General features: G+C 38.3%; 1 protein-coding gene across 1 annotated transcript in view; it reads left to right on the top strand.

The window, feature by feature from the left end:
• LOC100010178 (CCR4-NOT transcription complex subunit 7-like) overlaps positions 1 to 10,972 on the top strand; it is a 79,908-nt gene extending 68,936 nt beyond the window's left edge. Inside the window, exon 3 of the mRNA XM_056809804.1 lies at positions 9,194 to 10,972. Within this exon, the coding sequence (XP_056665782.1) occupies positions 9,194 to 9,297 (104 nt within the window). The 3' untranslated portion in view covers positions 9,298 to 10,972. The remainder of the gene's footprint in view (positions 1 to 9,193) is intronic.
• Positions 10,973 to 12,680: the final 1,708 nt, after the last annotated feature.

Below are 12,680 nucleotides of genomic sequence, written 5' to 3'. Positions count from 1 at the left end.
AATGGAGATTGAAAGAATCCACAGATCCCCTCCTGTACTTAATCCCCAACTGACAACACCCAGGAATGTTATAGCCAAATTCAAGAACTATCAGTCAAAGGGAAAAACATTACAAGCTGCCAAGAAGAAGTCATTCAGATACCACAGAATCACAGTGAGGATAATGCAGGATCTGGCTGCATACACACTGAAGGACCGAAAGGCATAGAATATGATATTCCAAAAAACAAGGGAACTAGGTCTACAACCAAGAGTCAACTACCCAGCAAAACTGACTATATTTTTACCAGGGAAAGTATTTCCTGCTCTGGCCTCCCTCATTTCCAACTTCTTTTTCTTTTAGGGGGCAGAGGGAAGGCCTGCCCACGGAGGCAGCTCATGGCTCTCAATCCAGGGCTCGCTAGGGGTCGGTACTGTTGTCAGAGAGGCAACATCTGGATGGCATCCAGCCAGTCTTTCATGAACAAGACAAGGTGGTTAAAAATTCAGGGGCCGAATGTTAAGAGTAGGGTTAAGGTTATGAGGGGTCCTATGGGGGATGTGACTAGGGAGAAGAATCGAAAAGGTGGGTGTACCAGGGGCCGGCAGTTTCCCTCTCCTTCCGTCAGGGCTTCTAGACCTCGTAGCTTGCTCAGAGAGTCCCTAATAATCCCTGAGTGGTTAACATAGAAGCAGCATTCCTCACCCAAGGCTGCACAGAGCACCCCCTCCTTAAGGAAGAGGAGGTCCTGCTCAACATAGTAGGTCACTCGGGGTACTATTGTGATGGGGGTGCAGAACTCGCAGTGGGCAGTGAGGGATTTAGGGGAGACACAGGGCTGTAGGCCAGAAGGGAGCACAGCCAGTGCGCTCCTGTGGGTGGAATGAGGTATTTCCTGGTTAAGGGATACTCTGTGACAAGGGAGGGGGAAACCAAGAGGTGGGGGAGAAAGTGAAGTAATTGAAGAGAGTGGGTCATGTATTCCTTTTGTGAGCTGTCTCCCCACTGCTTCTGGTAAGTGAGTCCTGCCATCCAGCAGGCCCAGCCACCCATATGGGAACCACACAGCCTCCCAGAGGGCCAGAATCTCAGGCCCCATCTGGTTCAGTGCCCCCTGCCATCCCATCCCCTCCCCTCTCCAAATATCTAAGGGAAAAAGTGTGAAGGTCCAGATCTTCTGTAGTTTCTTCAGTGCTGAGAATGGGTGTATAGCTGTCCCTGCCTATGTTTAGGAGAGAGAGGGAGGGGAATAAGAGAGGGAGGGAAAGGCTGCAGACACAGTGTCTTTAGGGGTGCATCTTCATTGGATTCCAGGGTCCCAGGTCTGTGGAGAAATGCTTGGAGATCTGAATGGTGTCCAGCCACAGCTTCCCCCGATTGGCAGACAGGTCACAAGAAGAAGTCAGCCCCTAAGATAGAAGTGTACTGGGGCAAATAGCAGATAGTAACAGTACATTAATACAATAGCAATGAACATCACACATTTGCATTTGGGTATCTTAACCAACAGAATTCATCTTCAGAAATCATCTTCTGACAGGAACAGATCCCTTTAGGAAAAATCGGATTCCTGAGTTGTTTGCAGAGCTGGTATGTGATGTTTCTGTTAAAGAATATCCCATTGCAAAATACACATTAACTATAACATATATAAACACTGGAGTAACAATATCTTACAGATGTATTTCCTTCCCCCAGAGGCTGGGGAAATTCAAGAAAGCTGTGAGCTATATTTCCAAGCTCAAGAACCAAACCTCAACTGTGGTAAATTAAGGCTACAAATACATGCCGTCTAGGAATAAACTCCACCTATTTCTCAAAGCACGTTCCTAACAATTTGAGAATTCCCAATTATTAGGGTTGTTTGAGGAAATGGAAACTTTAATATCACAATTTGCCTTATGTGCTGATCATGGGAATTGTCATGAAGGAAGAAGGCCCAGAAAGGGAAAATATCTCCATGTCACAAAAGACACACCAAGCAAGGCTGTCATTGCCATTGTTGTTTCACTCTGAGGATGGTCAGGAAAATTCAGTCCAAAGTGAGCCTTGGACTGCCTTCCCTATAACCATCCTAGGACTTTTTTCTCTCCTTAGAGCACTTGCCACTGGGTCCCAGAAGCCTTCTTTTTTCCTTAAAACACAAATTTCCCCCATTTCAACTGAGAGAAATTCTGCTTATCAGCAGTCCAGAAACAAATCTCCATACCCCCAAACAAGCCTTTGATATCCCTACAAGGCTGATCACTCAATTATTTTCATGTATTCACGCATCACGGTGTAGTCACATGAGTGCTGAATTAAGTAGTTCCCTATAAATCAGGGCTGTATCATCTCCTGGACCTAGGCCATCTGAAAGACTAAGACAAGGTCATGCAGGAATCACTTCAGGGTAACTGTCCAGAGAAATTAAAGAATCATGTGTGATTTTCCCACATACATTACTTTATATATTATCCCTAAGTTAAAGAGCCAATTGTGAGAGCAGAACATTCATCTGTTCCCTTTCACCTTCTCTCTCCCTTTCTGTTCCTTCAAAACCCTCTGCTTAAAAAGCAGTACACACCTTCAATTCTTCCTTTACAAACCCACATACTAAAGCTTTATGGACTTTAAATCAAAGTCCCTTTCTTCCAAATTCAAACCCAACATACCTCCCCACCTTCTCTAACATGCTTTTACCATCATAAGTCAAACAACTATCCCCCTGGTATCACTTCAATTGCTAATCGGTAACCCAAAAGAATTCTGATTTAAAGGATCATTGAAATACTGTATCTTTAGTATAGTACTCATCAGTTATAAATTTCAGTTCATAGTACAAATTGGTAGACTGAGGTAACAAAATATATGGTAAAGTCAGGTTTACAATGAGGTTTTGTTTACATCCAAACAATACTTAAACACATTTTAATTTAGCAGCCATTCACATAACAATCATAAATTTCTGAGCAAGCATTTGCACATATATGCCATTTTTAACACCCTACCCATTCTTTGGCTATTGTTTGCCACATATGTCCTTATACAGATCAAAATGTAATCAAAATATCAACCAACAAATCCCCAAAACTTGTGTGAGGTAACTTTATCAATTACATATCACTCAACTCATTTTATCATTCTGGACCTGGAAAGTTTGTAGTAAGATTCCACAACTGTGAACAAGCTTTTTGGTCAGACAGGGCTGGCAATATTTGCTTGCTTGAGCACCTTAAAACCTCCGTATCTACAATTAAAATATACTCATCTTTAAGTTCTATCACACAGTGGTTGTTAACTCTTTGAAGTCCCTATGTCAGTTCATAATTTTATAAGCACTTCTTTCTCCTTCCTGGTTGCAAGGAAGGGGTTAATAGCTTCTGAGCAATTTTATCCCAAGGCTGCTGGCCTTGATTTAGATTTTATTACTTAGCAACCCTGGCCCATCCTTCTTTAACCAGTGACTAGCTTACTGCAATTTAAAATTTTGAATTTATCAAACTTCTTTCATAATAATTTACTCTCAGTGAATTTTAGTTTGAACTCCACAACTTCCAAATAACTTTGATTAAGTTCTTTAGCAATCTTTCAGTGTGTTACCAAACTGAAGTACAAAGCATTTAGATCCTCCATTTTAGTTTTCTTTTAGCTCAAAATATTGCTACATACTTGATTAAATTCCAATTTATAATTTGTTGTATCATAATATCAACTAGTATCTCTATTCATTACTCTCATTGAAATGGAGCACTTCATAAAATGAATCCAGACACCCCAAAATCCAATTATTAACTTATATAGTTAGGTTATAAGATATGAAGTTATTTCCTTTCACATGTACTTAATCACCTTTCCCTAGTTAGTTACATGTTACCTGGCATTCCAGCCTGACCTCTCTGATATATCTGGAGCTAGACTGTATTTAATTCTCATGACAAGCCCTCTCAATTACAGGGCTGGTTGAATTTGTCTTGTTAAGGGCATACAGGTTGTAACCTATTTAGGTGGAAAACTTAATCCTCTTTATAATATAATGCATACATATTTAGCATTCATTCAGCATTACTAATTTCCAGCATTTGGCATCTGAATACATACATGGTCATTTCTAGATTACAAATTCCTTCCTATGCATTTTGCGCATTTAAAAACAATTCATATAACCTTGATCATTTAAAATGTTCCCCTTTTGTAAAATATCAATTTTTAGCACTTATCTCATTAATCCCATGCACAGATTAACTATTTTAAAAAAACAAAAAAACTCCTTGTGTGTAATATAATTTCTTGCTGCTATTTCTGACAGCACATATATTAAAATAAATGGGATTTGAAGGATTCCCAAGTTAAAATTCTAGAATAAGTTCTTTTCAACAACATAACTTTTTCTGAATGACTTTTACATCTATAAAGTAGTCAGTACAATTTCTGTCCATACAGAATAAACATTCCTCTCTGCATCAGACTTGCTATCAATCACATTTACACAATTCTCAAATTCACTGAAACCATTATGCATTGCAAGGTTTAACAAAACAAACTTCTAATCAGGAGTTTCGTCGTTCAATAAAAATCTGGCAACAAACAGTAACCACGATACATTACATTTGTACCATATCAAAATCATTAGCAATCCACCCAAGTTGAGAATTAATTTTAAGTGAAAGTTTCTAACTGTGGAGTAAGAATCTCCCTTCTCTACTCAGAATTTTCTCTCTTCCGCTACTTTGGGGGCCCATCCAAAGGGAGAAGGAGGGGAAAATGATTGAACAGGTAATTGCACTCTCTCTCCCACCCTGAAGCCTGCTGCAGGAGCAAGCACAGTGTTACTTCATCATAGCCTGCCCAGTTGGAACACAGGCAGAGGGAGCAGGGGTGCAAAATCAATTCTTTTTTGTGACCCTGCATCCCAAACTTTCCCCTCCTTTTTTTCCCCGTTTAATCCAGCCAAAACAAAGACACAAAGAACCCTATAGGACACCCTCTCCCACACATCCACATGCCTGCATCCAAATACAGAAATACACACGAGACAAGCAGGAAAAGCCAGAAGACAAACAACAGAGACACGGACATGTAAACTGCCCTGATCCTAGGAGCTTATCTTAAGATCTCATTTCTTGGCATGTTTGCCAGGGTGGATATGAAACTTGTAAAACCCTAAAACCTTAAGCAATCTGTTTGACAAACAGACTGATTTTCTATTGTTGAGACCAAGAAGTTGCAAAGAAAGGGTTAATAACTGCTCAAAGCAACTAGGTTTTAATGAGGAAAGAAACCTGATACCAGTGGCTGTTGGCCAGAGGCTGGCTGCAGTGAAGAAACCTGATACCAGCAACTACTGCCAGCTGTCTTCGGCTGTCTTTGGCTGCCTCCCGGCTATCTGTCAGGGGCCAGCCACCAGTGGCCGGCCACGTGATCCCTCCCTATGGAAAAGAAAAAAAAAAACTCAGTGGGTCCAAAAATCACCTAGAGATCATGGGGCATCCCCCAGTCTCTCCTAGGGGTGCAATATCTTCCCAAAAAGGGGACTCAACAACAACAACAACCCCTTTCCCAAACTGGACATAAACTCAAACTCTGTGCCTGGAATTCGCAAAAGTGCCAGGGTACCTGACAGAGACGCGAAATCCCATGCTCAGGGCCCTGACAGCCAGATGAAGACTCAAACTTCATACTCAGGGGCCTCAAACCCCTGAAAGTTCCAATTTCAGGACATGCCCTGGACCGTATTCCTTCCCCACCCCTGGTCACAAATGCTTTCTCTGGGAGCCGACTGGCCCTCTCGCGAGGGACACAGAACTGCAGCCATAACAGAATCCACACTCAGAAACAGGTGGGAGGGTTGGACCAATGTCGTGGGGCTAAAAAGCCTCTCACCTTAGAAAAAGGCAGGCCCTGGAGTTTGGCATAGGACATCTTGTACAAACCACAAGAATGAATGCTCCACTAAGCCTTATGCTCATCAGGGATCCTCGTCTCCCCCATACACAGTTGGTCACCATTCGCACACACTGTCACACCACACTCAGTTCACCTGAAGGTCCGGTCCAAGGCAGTGCCTTGGGCCCTCCTGTCCAGGGGGTTCCAAGGTGGGGGGGGGGTATGGGCAAGCCCCCAAATGTTAAGGTCTGAGAATTCACCCACCACCAAGGAAGACCCGTGGACAATGCAAACAGGCAAAGGGTCATTTATTGAACTAGTACGCACTAGTGGGAACTCAGCTAAAAGAGTTCCAAGTTGCTTCTGAGAGGCTGGGCCTTAAGTACTCTCCAGCATGTATGGCCCCCCCTTACAGCCCCTTATTTGCTATATGATTCTTGGGACCTTGACAATTTTATGTTATTGGGGTCTTCTTGGCCTTTATCTGGTACCTACTGCAGCTGGATGTCTTTGGCATATTTATGGTTCTGACACTCCCAAGGTTAGGCAGCTCCCTGTTCAGGCCTTCCTGATCTTCCAAGGCTGGGCGTTTCCTGCTCTGGCCTCCCTCAAATGCTTAGTAAAACATAAGATGTTTGTGTATAAAATTCAGTCAGATAACAGTTATAGTGGAGAACTTTTTCTAAGAATTAGATGTTGGATTTCAAAATAAGTGTCATTCAAAGACAGCAACAAGTGATTGATTGCATGTTAGCATTGAGATTGTAGAAGTTCAGAATTGGTAATTAGCATAAGTGAATTTGCATAGTTGTTAAGTATGTGATTGTGTGACTAAGGTTGGAAGTTTTAAACAATGTTATACTTGATTGGGAATATATGTGCTATGAATAAGAAGAAACGTATTAATTCAAATATAATTTGCTATAATGTCATAATAGATGTACACAAAATTTGTGCTGTGAAGAAAATTAATTTTATGCAGATTGTGTATTGTGCAATTGGCAAAGGAAATTTGACCAGTCCATAAGTCAAATAAGATTCATTATTAGGCTATTAAATATAGGTAAAAGGTAGTCACCTCTCCACTATTTATAGTAAGAGTAATAGAAACGAAAACTGAAGGTTTTATTCTGCTTGGAGCAGAAGTTCGAGAGGAAAATTGGAATCTTAAGGAAATGTTAGGGAACTTTAAACAAAGTGAATTTGGAAGTTGTTAAGTTTTTAATTAATATATTGGGAATGATTTAATATCAAAGTTTTTAAAATATGTAACTAAAGTATTAAAAAAGGATTGGAAAGAAGGGAAAGATCTTCTCAGATTACAAGGGCAGTCAAGCATCTACTGTCTTGGATACGTTCCAAAAGTAATTTAGTCCCTTCCTCAGGTACAGGAAGGAGAACAAAAGTGCTTGCATATTATTTTACATTTATATTAAGGGACAAATACAACAAAATATTTTTAAACAGATAAAAGTTTTCAGCTACCTTATCTAAATTTTAGAGATATAATTTGAAAAACATGAGAGGTTATCTGATAGCTGGAATAAATCTTGATCTAATAATAAGACATACACAACTTACAACTAAGGCTTAAAGAAGTAACAGGAATTTTAAGAGTTTATTTGAGTATGCCTAAATATTATAATTTCTATAAACTACTATTAAGTAAAAATATGAGCTTTTCTAGAAGCACACAGGAATAAAAGGATTTTTAATTGAAACTGCACAATTTGGCTATGTGATACAACTGCAAAAGTCTAAACTATAAATCCAGAATCCTAAAGAAGCTCAGCTTAGAGAACATGCCTTCCTTTTAATAACAACAATGTATATATTACAGTTAGTTAAACAAAAATAAAAATGCAATGATTTATGAATAATTGGATTAACTGTTGAAAATGCTAATGTAAATATATTAGAATTGAAAGACTTATGGTTCAAGTGGTTAGGATAAATTTTTGAGAAAATATATAGATTTCTTTTTATACATCAACATGTCAATTTTTTCTGTAAATGCTTCTGTGTGAACCATAATACATTCATGATATAAATTTAAGATCACATTTTGAAAAGTTAAGTATATTAACCGATCAAGGGAATTGTTTAGAATTGCTAGGATACAAACTTGATGACTCATGCTGAGTCCTTGCTACCCCTTCCTTCTTTCTCTCCACAGCTAGAGTTAAGTAATCATTCACTAGCTAGCAAACAGAAGCAGTTTTTGATTACAAATAATTTCATTGATTATTGGAAAAGGGATTCCATTATTCACCTTTACGTATGGGAATCCACATATAATTTTAAAAACAATAATCCTATGACTTTAAAATAATACTATTAAAGATTTTATTTTAATTTTTGAGTAAATTTGTTACCCCTCCCTTTTCCTACTATAGTAAAGAGAATTCTTAGAGAGAACACTAAAAAATTCTATCATACTAATTTTAAATAGACCTTAAGAAAGGATAGGATAGTTTTTCATCAATATAGTGACAAGTATATAAATAAAGCTTCTATGTAGCAAAGTTAGTGAGAACCTTACACCTATTTGAAGTAAATATTATAACAATTGCTAGGTTATGTAAACATGCAAGCAACCTGTTTCCAAATTATGACAATGATTGGAATTGGAGTATTATTGATAATGGGTAGAGTTTTGTTCCTAAAAAATAAATTAATAATAATAATAATAATAATAACCACATCCATGATACCTTGCTTTTATTGATTTTACTGCTTAGTCTATGCATGTATATTTTTAAATAAAATCTTTTCCCTTGCACTACTGAGATTCTGATTGGCCTACAATTAAATGTTACAAACATAATTTAGTTATGTATAAGGGAAAGATAATCAAATTTTTTAAATAAAAGGTTAGGACCTCAGGAATTTTTATATCTCCTGAAGTAGAAGAATTTATTTCACAATATGTTAGTTCCACCAAAATTTTTCTTAATAAAAGGACTTATCCAAAGCAACATGGACCACATAGATCAGTGAGTCCAGACAAACAAGATCCCTGAAGATGAAAAGAAAATTCAGTTAAAGTTTCATCAATATTAGTAATTGCTATTTGGAATAGATGTTAAATCCTGCCCATCTGTGTATCATTGGATACCTTTTCTAATCCAATTTTTACTTCTATTCATACTACTGAAGCAGTATGCTCTCTGCATCTCCAAAACCTTCAAAACAGATAATGGCCATCCAAATACATCCAAAGCTCTTGCTAATTTGAAATTAATCTTAAAAAAAAGACAAAAGGTCATTTGGAAAAATATCATTATTAATCATTGGTAGTTCCAGCCCTCTTTTGGGAGCAAGGATCTGTTTGTGTTTTCCCCCCAGGTACTCTCATACACACTTGGATTCCAGAAAGATTCACCCATTCCTGCCATGACTCCCATCCTAACAACAAGCCTGGGAGAATGAAGATACAGAGACTGTGCTAAAACAACAAGATACTCTACCAACTTGGGGACAAATTGGGACACTTGCAGTCCAAGCAAAACAAAAAATGGACAAGCAACAATTTATACCTCCTGATTATACTAATGCCTTAATTCTTTCCATGCTAGTCATTTTATCTGTGCCCCCTGGTATTTCTGCCATTGAAAGCCCCTTATCTCCCATTACTCATTTTTCTTTGTGGAAATTCATTTCTTCTCTCTCCCCCTGCTATATTACTGTGCTCTAATGAAAAGAAAAGTCCCAAACCCATTTAAGCCTCTGCATTGATTATACAACGTGTTTCCCCCACAAATTATAGAAATTCTTGCTATGTATTTTAACAAATTGTCTTAATCCCTCCATTCCTGCTATCATTGTATTTGTTGTTAAATAACCACCCTTTCTTATGCTTCCTGTTAATATTACTATTGACTGGTATGATGGTCCAGGCATTTATGCCCTACAATTAATTTCCAACAGTTTAAACCATCCTAAACCCCTTCATTGCACCCCTTATTTTGGGTATCACTGAACTCATTGCATCACTAGCAACCTTCCCTACAAGGAGTCCACACTATACAGACAAATCATGGATATCAGTCACTCTGGTACCTCCCTTTATTCAGCCTCATCCATTGCTAATTCATTTTATGACAGCCTCTCTTCCCTTATCTCCAACAGTGATTTGACCCATACCTTTATTGCTCGTGGATTTGCTCTTGTCGTATTTTTTCTCATTCTTCTTTGCTTTCCAGTCCTCATCTGATACCTAGGGTCCACCATTTGGCAAGTCCAAATTGAACTGAAGTCTCTTCAGCTCAAAAATAAAAAGAAAGGGGGATGTTCTGGGGGCCATCAGTCCATGACGCCTTGACAGAGTCATGCAGGGTAGCTGGGAAGACCACAGAGTGGTCCTTGACGAGATACGACTGCCCACTCTATCCCCAGCATGACCTCTTTCACCAATGCCCCTTACCTATGAATTGACATGATTATTATTCCCCCTAGTCTCAAAAGAAATAATGCAAAAGCAAAACACATGTACCCTAATTCCCCAAAACATCACCAAAAGATCAGACCCTCAAACCCAATCCCAAAAGACTATCATGGGTTAACTTTTATTTAGATACACAATTCCCAGCAAAGCTGCGGTTACAGGCCAAGACCAAAATTTTCTCATGAAGCCAACACACAAATCAATCATAGAGGCCCAAGTGATAATTACAAGTACATAAAGCTTCAGTATGCCTCAGTGAATCAGTAACTCCCTAGAAGCCACTAGTCTAAATTTGAATTGTGTTCCCAGACCCCTCAGCCCCTATGGTATGATTGTTGAATTGTCTTCTAAGAACTGCTGATTAATTATTCCATTTTATTAAAAGCAATACGTAATTTTCCTTAATTGTTCAAAACTTCTCACAGGGTAATGAGAAAATTAAGCCACTTGTGACGAAATAATTTATCTTGTGTTCAACCTTTATTCTGTCTGTAATCACAATACAAAAATATAGAATGTTAATCAAGTGATTTGTTAAAAGTTAATGTATCACTCCCAATTATCTCTCTTTGATTTTGTATAACTATATGCCAAGAATGTGGATATAAAAATAAATCCCAAGCCAGGGAATGTTGGAGCAGCTGTTAGATGCAAAGTAATCCCATGGCTGTTATGATTAAGCTGTCTTCTGTTTGTTATTTTTGTTGACTGATTGTTTGCCACCAGTCGAGATACCCTGGAGTCTCGGGAAGGGGTGGACTTTGCCCATGACATGAGGGGATGCCCTCTTATTGGGGAATGGCTGAACAAATTGTGGTATCTATTGGTGATAGAATACTATTGAAGAAACAATGAACTGGAGGAATTCCATGTGAACTGGAATGACCTCTAGGAATTGATGCAGAGTGAAAGGAACAGAACCAGGAGAACATTGTACACAGAGACTGATAACCTGTGGCACAATCGAATGTAATGAACTTCTCTAGTAGTAGCAATGCAATGATCCAGGACATTTCTGAAGGACTTCTGAGAAAGAACACTATCCACATTCAGAGAAAAATCTATGGGAGTAGAAACACAGAAGAAAAACAACTGCTTGATCACATGTGTCCTTGGGAATATGATTGGGATTATAAACCCTAAATGATCACCCTTTTGCAAATATCAATAATATGGAAATAGATCTTGACCAAAGACACATGTAAAAACTAGTGGAATTATGCATTGGATATGGGAGGGGGTTAAGGGGAGGGGAGGGAAAGAACATGATTTTTGTAATCCTAGAAAAATGCTCTAAATTCATCAATTAAATAACATTTAAAAATAAATAAAAATAAAACACAAAAAATAAACTCATGAAGATGAAAAAAAATTTGCTTTTTTAGTTCATATATTGATCTAATCTAATATATTCTGTTACACTATACCTCTTTCTGTTACCATTAACTATATGTGCTGTTACATTGTCTTTATTTGTACCTCCTGCTATGACTGAAATGGAGAAAATACCATTGTAAAAGGCCATAAAGAACTTGCACAAACTCTTTTCCATGGCAAAACCATAGGTCCTTATGGATGCTGGGATTGTCACCAGATCCATCAAGGTCATATGTTGCCTAAATGGCATTTTGTTCCTTTTTTCCTTTGCCAATTATCACATAGATGATGACCCTATCAAACTGATTACAATCTATATATAACCTTTGGAGAATCTAATGACCTAAAAATTTAAATTGATTTTAAGGGGTCTTCATAAGTGATTTTTCAGGATATCTAGGAGCACCACTACCTCTGACTGATCATTTGCCTACCTTCGAGTTGTTTTTAACAAAAGGTAAAGCATCCATTTAGTAGTTGAAGTGAAGTGCTCTAGCACTGTAGTATTCTCTACCTCCATATTTATTAAAAATGTAATGGATGACACATCAGAAGTGATTTTCACTAATGTATTCCTCGTCTCCACATTGCAATGGATGGGACATATAAAGACATGCTTTTTATGGCTGTTACAGTCTCATACCAGAGGAGGGAGGTTTTCCAAGGGGCTTGGTTACCCTGTGATGGGTTATAATATCATCTGGGAGGTGGGAAGCTTTTCCCAGGGGGCTTAGTAACCACTAGACAGGTTTTTTTTTTATATTTGTAACTCTTCAGTTTACCCTTCCACCAGAATGATTAGATTCTTGATGACATTTTAGACCCAAAAGATTTTCATTATCAGTACAGAAGTTGTTTTTTTTTCCCCCTGGGCTCTTCTGCCACATTTTGGAATGATGGCAGTAATAGACTTTGTTAAAAATATCTCAGCTAAGGTTGAAATATTGGCTAGATTAGGAGAACTTGTGACAAGTATCAATGAGCTTCAAAGATTTGTTTTTAAATGTCACA

This window comes from Monodelphis domestica, chromosome X (genome assembly GCF_027887165.1).
Source record: "Monodelphis domestica isolate mMonDom1 chromosome X, mMonDom1.pri, whole genome shotgun sequence".
Classification (NCBI taxonomy): domain Eukaryota; kingdom Metazoa; phylum Chordata; class Mammalia; order Didelphimorphia; family Didelphidae; genus Monodelphis; species Monodelphis domestica.
Note: the sequence above shows the minus strand (reverse complement) of the source record. Positions and strands in the feature narration are given on the sequence as shown.